The sequence below is a fragment of the Squalius cephalus genome (genome assembly GCF_949319135.1).
Source record: "Squalius cephalus genome assembly, chromosome: 20".
NCBI classification, from domain to species: Eukaryota; Metazoa; Chordata; class Actinopteri; order Cypriniformes; family Leuciscidae; genus Squalius; species Squalius cephalus.
Genome location: NC_137141.1, coordinates 32371896 through 32386839, shown reverse-complemented (window position 1 = coordinate 32386839; position 14944 = coordinate 32371896). Strand labels below are relative to the sequence as shown.

Below are 14944 nucleotides of genomic sequence, written 5' to 3'. Positions count from 1 at the left end.
ACCCAGCCGCCGTCGATGTGCTAGAGTATAGGGTTAGACCCAGCCACCGTCGATGTGTAGACGCGCTAGAGTATAGGGTTAGACCCAGCCGCCGTCGATGCGCTAGAGTATAGGATTAGCACCCAGCCGCCGTCGATGTGTAGACGCGCTAGAGTATAGGGTTAGACTCAGCCGCCGTCGATGTGTAGACGTGCTAGAGTATAGGGTTAGACCCAGCCAACGTCGATGTGTAGTATAGGGTTAGACCCAGCCACCGTCGATGTGCTAGAGTATAGGGTTAGACCCAGCCAACGTCGATGTGTAGACGCGCTAGAGTATAGGATTAGCACCCAGCCAATGTTGATGTGTAGACGCGCTAGGGTATAGGGTTAGACTCAGCAGCCGTCGATGCGCTAGAGTATAGGATTAGCACCCAGCCGCCGTCGATGTGTAGACGCGCTAGAGTATAGGATTAGCACCCAGCCAATGTTGATGTGTAGACGCGCTAGGGTATAGGGTTAGACTCGGCCGACGTCGATGTGTAGACGTGCTAGAGCAGGGTTCACCAATCTCGGTCCTGGAGGGCCGCTGTCCTGCAGAGTTTAGCTCCAACCAGCTCCAACACACCTGTTTGAAAGTTTTTTGTATGCCTAATGAGACCTTTGATTAGCTGGTTCAGGTGTGTTTAATTGGGGTTGGAGCTAAACTCTGCAGGACACCGGCCCTCCAGGACCGAGATTGGTGAACCCTGTGCTAGAGTATAAATATTATAGGACGTAGTTAGGTTTAGGGAAAAATCTACAGCAATTGCAAAAGGAATGTTTTGATAAAAGTTTTTTGGCCAATTAATAACGTGAGAAAGTTACAAAACATTTACAGACCAATGGATAATAACTGCACAGTAACTGGAAATAACCTCAGCAATGAGCCAAAACAATGCTCCAATGAGAATTTAACATTGAGAATGATTCATGGCCAGTGATTTATTTATCAGTCTGGAGCTGGGCTGACCTTGGCTGTGTCGGTTTCCTCTCCAGGCACAGGTTCCAGATTGGGCCATTTTTGCTTTATACAGTCCAGCATCTCCTGAAAGCTCACCATCATCTTGAAGTTCCATCTGTTACCTACAGAGACAGCCAATGTGTGTAAAGATGCTTAAACAACATTCAACTGCTTTACATTTTTCAATGTAAAAATGGTTTCTCCAAACATGGATTCAATGGCAGATCATGTTCATTAACATTTTGATCATTTCTTTTCTAGAAAGACAGAGATTTTCACCTGGAGCCAAAGTTGTGTTGGGGTAAAATGACTTTAGAAAGATGGCAGCATCATTATTTTATTTCTACACACAGATTGGTAGGTCTATTAGTAAAATCTGTTTACTTTAGCAATCTTTGTTGCATTATATGCCAACGGTGACAGTTCAAAAATGGGAAAAAGCACTTCTTGTGTTTTTTCCCAAAGGCTCCAAATCGCAGGTGAAAATTGTAATTTGACCCCACTCTACAAAATAGTGGATTACCCCATACATATACATCCATGACATTTAATATTTTGACTTTTGTCACTACTTTTCTTCAGAAATAAAACCAAAAACTATGAGCCGGGGTAGTGGAATGACCCTGTATTTAAAAGGCAAAGTGTGAAGAAAGATATTAATATTTAACTCAAACTTGGAGTGTTTCACTACAACTGCAGCTTCAAAACAAGAAAGAAAATGAATCTAAAATGTCATAGTTTGTTAATTAATTTTCTCCAGTGCTTATCTCAACCTTTCTGAACCTTGATCACAGTATCTAGTCAGTTTGCTATTGGAGTGATTGCTGTAGTATTGAACCTCCAGGGCAAGAACCAGAATCCATTTGAAACTTGTTTCTGCACATTGTTAACCCAATTTAGTGGTGAATATGACTTAAATGATTCTTGGCCTAAAACATCACCAGAAAGTGGACTGTGTTACATGTGTTATGAAAATAAATCCTGAGGAAAACAAAGTCTCACTGACCTGGAAAGATAATACTCTGCACTACTAATACGATTAGAGAACTGGGGCAGAAACTGCAACCTTTATGACGTGCCAATTATCCTATAACCTGTAACAAGTGCACAATGAAGACTTCTCTCTTTGACTTTAGCATAATCTTACCATCAAACGGCATGTACTCAATGAATCTCACATCCAATGGTTTCCTCTCTGTCAGTGACACAAAGTCAATCAACTCGTCTTCATTCAGACCTCTCATGACCACACAGTTCACCTGAGAACAGAGTTATATAGTAGTATGTTTTCCATACTATAGAAGTTAATGAGATCCATCAACTGTTTGGTTACCCATTTTCTTCAAAATATCTTCTTTTGTGTTCAGCAGAAGAAAGAAATTCATACAGGTTTGAAACAACTTGAGGGTGAGTAAATGATGACAGAATTTTTGGGTGAACTTTAAGAAAATGAATATTAAAAACAACTTTTTTGTGTGTTGCTAGAAAGGTAGTAATAAATGCCCTGAAGTGAGTTTACGGGGCTCCAGCATGTTTACTTTTAACAATAACAGTTTATTTAACACTGTTTTCTAGAACTTTTGCACCTTTTTGAAGCTGTAACCTGATCATTTCATACATCAAAAGTCTAAATCCCATGTTTTGAGAAAGGTACATTACCTTGACTGGATTGTAGCCCATGTCAATAGCCTCTTCAATGCCTTCCCTCACTTTATGAAACCCTGCAAGTGGCACCAATATTGAGCGTCAATTAGAAAGTATTGTAGGCAAGACCATTTAAAATAATGGTTGCAAATGTGTGACTTTCACAGCTTCAGCTAAATTCCATAGCTGTATATATGTCAATCTATTTTCTAGTAAAAACATGCAGTCCAATATTCTCTGAAATGGTTGTGTCAGTTAGTTGTCACAAAACTGCTATTGTACAACATAAATACTTGGCATTACAAGTTTATTAATGAATAATTTAAAACACCCTTCAAAGTCTGACAAAATGTTTAACTGGACAGCTTCTAATTAGAACATGCTAATTTAGCTAAGACAAACGTTTTGACACAATGTAACAAGACTTAAATTGGGTTAGAGTTATGAAAGAACTGATGGAAGTTACACTGTACACTTTTTTTTGTACATAGTTTTTTCTGCAATGTGTTTTGGTTCTGAAATGAGAACATGGAGCTCTTACAATCTTACACTGACTGTAGGCTACATATTCATAATCCTGTTGTTAATCATTTTCTATGTTTGAGATCAACAATTAGGGCCCAGTGAAATCGATTTAATTTTTTCCCAAATTCCGCTTTTTCTGTTTAAATTTTTGGAATCCGTTTTATTAATTTTTTTGGACTCCATTTTAGTGGTTAAATTAAGTTTTAGTAATCAAAAAGCATGTCTAATTAACTGAAATCATGAAACATATACAACTTAACAACAATTTATTAAAAGTTTAACATAAAATTACATGTTTAGGGCCCTATGAAATACTTTTTTTTTTTTTTTTTTTTTTTACCAAATTACTGTGTTTTCTGGATTCCATTTTAATGGTTTAAATACTATCAAAAAACATGTCTAATTAATTGAATTAATAAAAAGAACAATTTGCCCATTTAAAAATAAAATTTCATTTCTAAGAAATTCTGTGTTGTGCATTTTAATTTTCCTGGCAATCAAATTAAGGCATAAAACATTAATTTAAAGTATCTTTTAATCATATGAAATTTAAAAATAAAAATTGTCAAACAAAGTGCTGCACAAAAAAAGGTTTTAATAATAATTTATTAGTATTATTATTATTAGTGTTAGTAATATTATTACATTGAGACATAGCTATATTCTACTGTACAACAGCAATATATTTCTGTAGCAATTTCAAGTTATTTTATTTTATTTTGACGGGTTGCTATGAAGACCTTTGAGTTTCTGTGCGTTTATGATATGACGATAGTTTTTCTCAAATGAAATGGTAAAATGCTAATGAAGAGACTCTGGAGATGAAGTTCATGCACTCATGTCCTCATATAGAGAGGCGGAAGAGGCTGAAAACACTGCAAGCGTCACGCGAGTTTCAGTGTGTGTGTGTGTGTGTGTGACAAATGAAACCATTCATTCACACACACAGAGACACGCAGAACATGCAGGATTCATATCTAAATAGTATTTTTGCAGTTTAATATTCACAGACGCTAGTCTATATCACAATTTGATTTAAGTGTACTGACCTACTTTTTATTTATTCATCCAAAATTTTACAAATTCCATGAAATTCCGCGTTATACAGTCAATTCCGTTTTTATGTCTGGATTCCATTTAGCATTGGAAAGCATAGTTCCTTCATCCAGGACACCTCATACTGTCTATCTGCACCTATCTACATCCGTCCTGGAGGAACACAAACTCTGTTCGGATATAGGTGTTATATTTCTTATATTTCAGTGACTGGTCAACAGCACCTTTTCGTCTAGTGATGAACTCAAATTTGGCCGGGATCAGGGTGTCCAGGCTGATGTTGAGTAGATCCACTCCAGCTTTCTTCAAACCGGGCAACAGCCGGCTCAGATTCATGCCGTTTGTGGTGACTGCAATGGTCTTCAGGCCCTCCAACTTCCTCAATTCCGCTTTCAGAAAGAAAAAGAGAGAAAAGGTCAACTATTCAAAGTTTAATTAGCGTTTCTGGCTGCATCCTCGTTTTGTCATGCTTGATTTTCAGAATATTAGTCAATAAGCATGAAACATGCAGTACATGGTCTGTGTACTTTTGTGTCCATTCCTTTTTTAAACCAGAAATGAAATATGGAAGATGCGGTTTCTTCTTTTTTATTTTATTTAAACACTGATTAATAGAATTAGCAGATACACACTAATTTTCCATATACAATATGGAATATTCCATACACATATTTTATTAAAGATAAAATAAATTATATAAAACTTATTTTTTTTAATATGTTAAATTTAATTTCTAGGGTTTTTGCGTCAATAAACAGACACTAAAAGCTCTATCTCTGTAGTGCCATTTCCTCTGGCATCAATACGCCATCAATTTCAATCGAAATGCCTACAAAAAGATGACTAATTCATTTAAATACTAATTTGTTAAATTATTTATTTTTTTACATTTTTCTTATATTTCAACCTTAGCCTCTTGTACCTTTAGTCTCTTAGTTAAAATATCCACATTGAAATATGTACATTAAAAGCACGAACTGATTGTCATTTCGATTTCCAGCATGTCCGAGGTATCTATATCACTTCTGTCTTATGATTCAAAGTTAACAAGCATTAACAAAGCTAACAGAAGGTGTAAAACGTACCTATGATATGCAGGACGTCTGGGCGAATGAGAGGTTCTCCTCCAGTCAGCCGGATCTTGTTCACCCCCTGTCGCACGAAGAGTCTGGCTAACGTCAGTAACTCCTCTGTTGTTAGGAGCTGAGAGCGAGGGCTGAGTTTCACTCCTTCTTGTGGCATACAGTACTGACCTGAGAAACACAGAAACTAATCATTATTGTACGTTTCACCATTAGAGGTCACATATTCACAACAATAACAAAGATTATTATTATTGGCTTGATGATGCCGTGAAGGAGCGTGGAATCATGGGAGTTGTCGTCGTCTTCACCTCGACCGCCGATGGAAATCGAGCAGAAATCATGTTCTTTATTAAGTTTTATTAACATTACATTTGACCACTTAAATTCACATAAAAAAAAAAAATAATTATGAAAACATATATTTTTTATTAATATGTATGAGAAATTTTATCTGAATATATCATTAGATTAAATTTATAAGAACTGTAATATAAGAATTACCAGTGTGAACTCCATTAACTTCAATGGATTTAATTAAATCAACTTAACTCATGACTGGTCAAAACAATCCAAATTTATGATACCTACATATTATTTTCTAACAAAACAAAACTAAAACAACATCAATGTTACTCGGAAATGCTGTTAAACAAAGTAGATTCACTTAACTTGAATAAACTTTTATGAAAAAAAATGAAGATGATAAACAGCTTGACTCTCCTTTTCATGCTGCAGTGGTTCATCAACAGGTGGAAAAGTGAAATGTGGACTTTTTCTTTTCCAAACCCTCTTTCCTTTATCAAATTAAGACTATGAAATGTTGCTCTACAAACAGATTAAGACATTACTCTGTTCTTGTCATTTTAGTTTAATTTCAAAATTATTGTGTGGGTGTTTGCTTTGTGCAAGCATATTTATAAACAAAACACAGCACCAATGGGAAGGAAAAAATGTGTGTGTGAGTGGAGGAAAGAGGCTAAATGTATTTTACAGAAGTTATTTGAGACAAATCTAATTAGATAAAAAAATAAAAAAATAAATAAGCATGAATTCAAAGCCAAAGTTCACTTTCGGGTCAAAACAGACCAGAATGCAAAAGGTGTAACAATTTATTTGAAATGGTTATATCTCTTACATTTTTGTTTAAAAAATCTGTAAAAAAAATAATAATAAAAAAAAAAGAATAAATGGGAGTCCCCTTGTGGTGAAAACTGATTGTTTAATGTCGTTTATATGTCTATGTGGTGTTTTTAATATGCTTTAAGACAAACCTTATGCAAATTCACCAGTCAACACCATTGCTGAGTATTTTCTACTTAAACCTGAACAATGACACTATTGTCTTTTTAGAGCTGCTTTACAGCAGAATTGAACTCTGTTTGCATCATTGAATCATTATTTTTCTGTTTATCCCAGTGAAGCTCCTTTGAAACAATCTGTATTGTATAAAGTGTTAAAGAAACTGACTTGACGTCACAAACATGTAACCAATCCTGTCAATGTGCGGGCCGAAACAACACCTTTAAGAAGGGACAGGAGCGGGTGAATGATGTAGGCTATAAGATGTATATATTGAATGGAGTAGGGGCTAATTTGCATATTCATGAAGCCGATGTCTTTCTACAAAGCATGCAGTGTTTGAGAGACTTACAGCGGAGGTTACATTTCTCAGTGAGGGAAATGCGAAGGTAATTATGCCTCCGTCCAAAAGAGTCCGTAAGAAATGCAGAGAAAGGCAGGACGTCCTTCAGAACTCGCCGATGACCGCCTGCAACCACAAGCTCTCGGACCTGCCGGAAACAACAACCAGAACATGATCAGATCAGCAGAACAAGAGAGTTTTAATCCACACTTACATTACACAGTGCAGTACATGGAGAACACACAACTAATCAGGTAAATAATTAAGTGTGGCAGGCAGGAAATACATGTTTCAAAGCAGCTTTACAAAAAAAATCATGATATTAATATTTATAATATCTTAATATCTTCATAACTTATAGTTGCATTTAACAACTATAATAGAGTTGGGCGATAATATTTGTACATTTTGCGAACATACAAGCAATCAAGCAGTTGAGATATGCTATACAGTATATAATGCCGGCCTTACGCGAGTTATGATTGTATGCAGATAAAGTTGGGTATACTTATATATCCAACTTTATATAAATGGCAAAAAGATGATTTGAGATCTATGTGCTAAGTGCTTTTGCTACTGAACAGCCCTGAAAACCCTGTCTGAATAGATTTTATATATATATACATACATATATAATACACTCAGTATACACTCAGTATACACTCATTTCAGCTCAAAATACCCCACAGATCATTAATTATAGCAATTGCCCCTATTTGGGTGTGAGCAAAAACATTACGTTTTTTTGTGTGTATCTTTAAATGCAAATTAGCTGAGGTTCCCCGCCCCCTTTCCAGAAGAGGGCGGAGCCTTTGCAGCTCCTGCTTCAGATCCTCCAGCAACAACAAAACTGGAGAATCTCACACTGCCAAAATGTCAGCATTTGACAGTAGTGGTGTTCAGCCCTACATGTGTGAACCGGTGTCGGACACTGATGGAGAGACTCAGGAAATTTTAGAACGCAACTGGACGTTTCTGAATGGTTAGTGGATAAATGTATGAAGTTGATTCAACTCATCGACTAGCATGTACCGTCATGTTAATCTAAAAATCTTTCAGAAACACTTTTGTGCAAATCCAGAATTAAACTGACCCTTGTTCGTAAAGCAGTCGGGCGTAAAATGATTTGCACAAATATATAACACTTTCTTCTGCACATTTCCTTCATAAATGAAATTCAGCCACGTGTCCTCAGAGGCTCAGATGATAGGAGTCTATGGAGATTCTTATGTTCGTTGGTGCATCTAATAACAGAACATTTGTAATAGTTTATTTTTATTTTTTTGGCACAGACATTGTATATCTTGAGCTGCTACAGCGAGGAAACAGAAATGCGTCTCTCTCAGGGCGGGATCTAAGCTAATAGGCGGGGCTACTGGAACTACAAATCTGGAACCACTTTGGGGAGACAGTTTATGATTTATGGGGATTATAAAAACAAGAATGAGTGGATTTGTACTGTAATAGGCTGGTTGTTTACACACACTGTGGACACACATCTGTGTTCAAACACCTTATAAAAGTGAATTTTGCATATTATGTCCCCTTTAAAATAACTATTCAGCTATTTGCAAAGTCCATATTAAGGGAGTATTTCTGTTATAATTTTTGAAAAACAAATATGATATTTAGACTTAATTTTCTTCATTTTGTTGGCCATTGGCCAGTTTGTGTAAAACTCTTTGATGGCAAGACAGAATGCATAACGGTTTATCATGTTATATATCACGTGACATCCATGACTGATATGTCTGCTTTGATACTTTAGTGAGGGTCTTATGACCCAACTGTTTTAAAGAAAGAAGCATTTATAATTTGTCACACTTTCAAACCATTATATTCAGCACCCATTCTTGAATGAAGCATAAACGAGACCTTGTGCATGTCAAGTAGCCATAATAATTTTTTTTTAATGTATTATGGTTTTGACAGTCATACATTTTTAAATGTGGCTTATTTTTCCAAGTATTATGGGGCTACTTTATACACATTAAAATACTTTATATTACGCTAACAGAAAATAAACAACTCGCATAGTATATAGTAACAGCAATCACACATTAACAAAACCAACAATTAACAGACATTAGCAAGTCAGAATTTGGGATGTTAGCCTAAAGCAAGAGTTACAATACCAAACCCAAGTGTATCAGATAATCATTTGTGACGTTATATTAAATATCACGGTTTTAAGTTTTAAAACATGCTTTTTTAAGATTTGTATGATATCTTACCTGTGCATTTGTGTCAGATGCACCGGCAGAGTCTGACACACACACCTGCTCCAGTGTGTTCTCTTCAGGAGTGACACTGGAATACCTTCGACACACTCTGTATCTCCCACATGTCTGTTGAACGGCCCGCCGTGCGCAGGCCTCAGCCGCGGTCTGAGCTCCAGAGATAAGACGACTGAATGTGCTGCAGTTTAATGCCATCATAAACGCACAAATGACAGTCTGTGCTGAAGCTGGCACATTATCCGCTCGTCTTGTGGCCGCGTTAAACTTGACATGCAGTTCGCCTGGAACAACCATGAGGGGGCGTGTCTTTGCGCAACCAATCAACGTCGAGGAAAATATACAGGAACTCTGGGCAATGTAGTTTCTCGATTGTGAACTACAAACTGCGAAAATGTAGAAGGGATTTCTACGGAGTCAGAAGTCGAGTGAATGTTACACACGTATTAAAAGCCACCAGAAATTGTAGTGTTGTTTGTCTTGTTCTGCACGCCATGCTCAACAACTGTGTGTCATTCTGGTAAGCATCTGTCATAAAGTGCTGTTAATAATTTCACAGTGCTTTGGACTTTGAGCTCACATGACGCAGTTCAACATGATGTTGATCACATGCGGCTGCATAAACACCCAAGAGAAAACCAAGCCTAGTTTGAACTGAAATGGACAAATCACTGTAATAGTTTGGAAAGGACTGAGATTTTATTTACTAAGTAAAGTAAAGCAAGTGACAACAAAAGCCAAACCAAAAGTGTATTATAGTTCCTATAGTGGATCAAAATTAGCAACAAAGAAAAAAGAAAAATAACAAACTTTGCTTACTTGTTGATAGCTGATGAACAGATTTTCTCCTGTTTAGAAACAGTCTTAAACCTATAAAGCCTGACATTTTAAATTATATATATATATATATATATTTTTTTTTTTCCAGACATTTATGTTTTATATGATATAGGACAGTGATTTTGAACCTGTGGGCCGCCTACTATTAATAAACATAATAATTTTGTTAATATATGTAAAAATGTCTAAATAAATATAATAATTCAATAATGAAATAATGAAAAATAAATATGAAACTGTTGCTATGTAGGCTATTCTCTATTTAAGCTCACTGATTGGTTGTGGTAAGAATAAACTACCAATTGAAATAGGCTACCATACTTTTGCTGCATACAGTTACTTTAGGCTACCATATTTAAAGGGATTGTTCACCCAAAAATGAAAGAAAATTGTGTCATCATTTACTAACCCTCATGTTGTTCTAAACCTGTATGAGTTTCTTTCTTCTGTTGAACACAAAAGGAGATATTTTGAAGAATGTTGGTAACCAGACAGTGGACGGCACCCATTGACTTCCATAGTATTTTTTCTACAATCTAACTGTTTGGATACAGATATTCTTCAAAATATCTTCTTTTGTGTTCAACAGAAGAAAGAAACTCATACAGGTTTGGAACAACTTGAGGGTTAGTAAATGTTGAAAAAAAAAATGTTTGGGTGAACTATTCCTTCAAACATGGATAAATGGTTATCAACAGGGTAGTAAATCTTCAACAATACCAGACAAAAAAAACAAAGCTAAATGAAGAAAATACAGTACTGACCTAGTGCTAGTCTTCACATGTCATGTGCCAGAGTCTCTTATAGTCTTTTGCTGTGTTGAGCAATGTAGCCGATCGCTGACATATCTGCTGATTTCTTGAACGCAATGGCCAATCAGAGGTGTTTGAGTTAGTCAGAATCCACTCACCGCTCAAAGCGCCAGGGGTTTTGTTCGGTGCTGAGTTCTGCAAGCTCACGAATCCCTTTTATTTTAACAAAAAGTGTAAACTCGATGTAAAGAGATTTATTGTGCGGTGTAACTTCACTGATCAACATCTACACACTGCAAATGCAGAATACACTCTTGAAATGACTATAGTAAAAAAGTCTGATAGGATATGTGCATTAAGGTTAGAGCAACCGGGCTTCTGGAGCCGGGCCTGGGCTCGGTAACCCATGAACTGCATTGTTTATTGCCAGTTTATTCAATAAAGACTCTGTTTGTCAACCAACGCGACACAAATAGTCTGGTCTGTAAAATTCTTGCAGTGGCAAATTCGGATAGCTTGTATGTAAAACAATGAGATCTTAATAACAGTAGGCTATACTTGTCACTCTGTATCTCCCAAAAATATATCTTAGGAAGATCAAATGTAAACTCTTAGTTTTATTGATCAAAGCTCTTTATAATGCAATATATAAAGTAATTGCAATATACTGCAGTATTTAATACAATTTATAAAGCTCTTTATAATGCATAAATCTCTTTATAAACATATAATGCAATCCAATACAATGATGGGAGATGAACAAATAAACATTTCTCAAAAGCCTGTTGTAGAAGTCTTTATTTTTTATAAAAACAAAATAATAATTATATTTAGAACACTTTTATTATTGTTTTTTGTTATTGAGTTTCAACCAGTAGGCCTTGTGATGGATTTTTAACTAACCATGATTCTAACATCTAAAGCTTACTTCCCTTTTTTCAGGCCTAACACTCTAACACTTGAACAAAATGTACCAAAAATGTTCTCTGAATATTGTGTCCATGGAAAACTCTGAAGTGCTGACCATGACAATATCAAAATTATACTTTCTAGAATCGTCTCATGGGATATTGAGTAATCAACTGATCTCTTAACCATTTTCTCTATTATTTTTTCTGATGATTCGAGATTATTTTGCTCATGCTAGTACAGAGGGTGAATGGGGTGAATGGGGTGAATGGGGGGGGGGGGGGGGGGGGGTTTACCTTGATAAATCTCCTGGCCGTGATTAAAGCATTTCAAGGACATTGTCTGAAGTCTGTCTGGTTATTATTGCTGCGCAGAAAGTTAGTTAGGGGAACAAGTTAGGGTTAGGAAACTCGAAGCCAGTTGTCGACTGCAGACACAGAGCTATGAATAAGTGTCGATTGGAGACGTCCCAGGTAATTAGATTCCAGCATAGGTATCATTTACATTTTTCATCTCCCATCATTACACCACTTTTTGAAATGGCTGATTTTGTCCTCACCGCTTTTTGAAAGCATTTGGTTAAAATGTTCTGAAAAATCAAGCGAACCAAGAAATGTTAAAGGTTTATTTGCACAAAATAAAACATGCAATGCAGTTTAGATACAGAAAGAAACAATGTACATTGACCAAAAAAAGTAACTTAAACAAAATAAACTATTACTGATTCTAAAATGACCCAAAAACATGCATGCGCCGATCAGTAACTTGAACAAATTCTTGACACAGTTTCTTCTTGTCCAAGTTATACATTCTCTCTCTGTGAACATGACAAACAGCCACACTGTTGAGTCGGGTTTGTGACATTGAAGAGCGCAGCCAGGTCTTCAGGCGTCTCAAGGCACTGAAGCTTCTCTCTGCTTCAGCAGATGAGGCAGGAACAACGAGCAACAAACGCAGAAGTGCCTCAACTTGACTAAAGAGACCACGGACCTCGGGAATCATGTTCCTCATGATTTCTGTCACTTCTGAGCAGGTTTTGTAGGTGTAATTGGCAGTGAACATGGCCAGCTGCACCTTTAGGGACTGGAACTGCAGCTCTGGATACAGGTCAACCACGTCATCAACTTGACCAGAGAGTAGGACTTTCTCCAGCTTGACCAGGTGCTGTAGCCCTTCCTGTTCAAACCGCTTTGTCAGCTGTGTTGTTACAATGTCAAGGACTTGGAAGAACTGTACACGGTAGTACTCCTGATCTGTGGATGGAACGTAGGGCTCATCTGGGCCAGCATGTCTCCTCTGTGGCTTTCGTAAATGTGGTATCTTTATTGGTTCAATGTCCAAAGATGTAACCAGATCAGTTGCACTGGTGTAGACTGTGATGAATGCTTCTTCGGTTCGTTGGCTCTGAAAGTGTTTTTTCACACAGTCAACTGCACTTAACATGCCTCCAACTGTTTTCCCTCTCCCCTGCAGTGAAGTGTTCAGGCCCTCTAACCCCATCATCACCTCTTTTGCCAGAAACAGGCCAAGGACTGTGGTGCCCTTTTGGAATCGCTCATGAAGGCCATTAGCTCATTAGTGTTGGACGAAGCCATCTCTTCCAATGCAGCCAAGACTGCCTCATATTGACCAAGGATGGCGTCAATGGCTGGGGTGCGCACTTTCCATCGTGTTGGGCACAAAGGTTTGAGTGTGATGTAGGAACCACTTGTGGACTTTGCAACAGACTTGAAAATGGTCTTAAATTTGCCTGATTGTCCAAACAAGCACCCCAACTCATGGGTCCACTGCAATGCATCCCTCACAATCGGTGTGGTTGAGCAAGCTGCTTGCATGACCAGGTTGACGCAGTGAGGCCCACAGTGAACATAAATAGCAAGTGGCTGTTCTCTTCTGATGTAAGCCTGTACTCCCGACAGATGTCCTGACATATTGGCTGCTCCATCATAGGTCTGGCCACGCAGTCCTGAAAGGGGTAGGTTCAGACGGAGTAGCACATCAGAGACAATCTTAGAAATTTGCTCACCTGTGGTGGAAGAAGTTTCGTAGAGGCCAATGAATTCCTCTCGTGGTTCCAAGTCGGAATCAACGTAGCGGAGACAGATGGACTCCTGCTCTGTGCCACTTACGTCCTGTGCTCCATCAATTATTACTGAATATTGGACCACTGGTAAAGCCAGGATTTCCTCTGCAATGTTGCGAATGATGGTATTGCTCATTAAACTTAGCATTTCGTTTTGAACGACAGGGCTGGTGTAGCTGTGGTTCCGTTTTAACCAGTGTCCAAGGGCAGGATCATCCTCTGCCTTAAGAAGGAGAAGGTAGTGGAAGTTCCCCTCTTCATTTCCATGCCCTCTTAAAGCTAGGCCTTGTTGGGTCAAGTACTTAACAGAGCTTAATAGTTTTAGTAAGTTTGACCTGGCCTCCTCTTGTGCAGTTGCCAAAACACTGGATAGTTGGGCATTAATTGATTTTGGCTCATAAATGTGCGTAGTCACTGCAATGTTGTGTGTTTTGTTGCTTGAGTGTCGCTCAAAACCCTCCACAGCCCGTTTCCAGTTCCTAAAGCCTGTCAAAATAAATGTTGGCTCTGTATTTTTGGCTAGTGAAGATGTTTGCTTTGAAAAGACCTTGGTGCAATAAAAGCACAAAACTCCTTTCAGTCTAAGACAGTAGTGTAACCAAGGGAAATCATTGAACCAGCTCTGAAATCGAAGCGTCTTGTTGGCCAACTTCTGCACCTCAATAAACTTGGGATGAGGGTGATGTGGCTCAGTCAAAGGGTAATTTTGCTCTGCCTCAGATTCTACTTGTTCCTCATCTACAGTGCCTTCATGCTCGGATTCCTCATACTCATTGTTCGGATTCCAGGTAGGGGAGACCGGGGACAGTTGCAACAAGTCTTATTCCTCCAATCAGAAACATGCTAGACGGTTAGACCCTCCCCCCACCAAGAAGACAGAAGACATATTCAAAATCTGCTGCTGCATTTATTGAACAAAACTTGTTTTGAGTTTTGGAGGTATGAAAGTAAATTTTTTTCATGAGATGTATTTTTGTGCAAAGACCGGTACCACGACAAATATGATGAAGCCCTTGACAGTGCATGGAGTAAACAAGAGCAGAAAGTTGCTCCGTCTTCTACCTTGTTGATCACGCTGACAGTGTTTATATTGCAATAATGAATGTACACTGCTGTTCAAAAATGTGTTGGTTAGTCAGATTTTTTTTCAGTAAGGATGCATTAAAGTGATCAAAAGTGACCTTAAAACA

At 37.6% G+C, this 14944-nt stretch overlaps 1 protein-coding gene across 3 annotated transcripts in view; it reads right to left on the bottom strand.

Moving 5' to 3' along the window:
- mocs1 (molybdenum cofactor synthesis 1) overlaps positions 1 to 14944 on the bottom strand; it is a 153164-nt gene that overhangs the window by 5597 nt on the left and 132623 nt on the right. The window contains exons 1-7 of one of the 3 annotated variants that reach the window (XM_079852541.1): positions 9168 to 9705; positions 6943 to 7081; positions 5292 to 5459; positions 4431 to 4595; positions 2641 to 2702; positions 2129 to 2240; positions 991 to 1103 (exon numbers count right to left, since the gene is read on the bottom strand). In XM_079852541.1, the coding sequence (XP_079708667.1) occupies positions 991 to 1103; positions 2129 to 2240; positions 2641 to 2702; positions 4431 to 4595; positions 5292 to 5459; positions 6943 to 7081; positions 9168 to 9467 (1059 nt within the window). In that variant the 5' untranslated portion in view covers positions 9468 to 9705. Of the gene's footprint in view, positions 1 to 990; positions 1104 to 2128; positions 2241 to 2640; positions 2703 to 4430; positions 4596 to 5291; positions 5460 to 6942; positions 7085 to 9167; positions 9706 to 14944 lie in introns of those variants that run through there. The other 2 variants (XM_079852539.1, XM_079852540.1) reach the window with 2 other exon arrangements.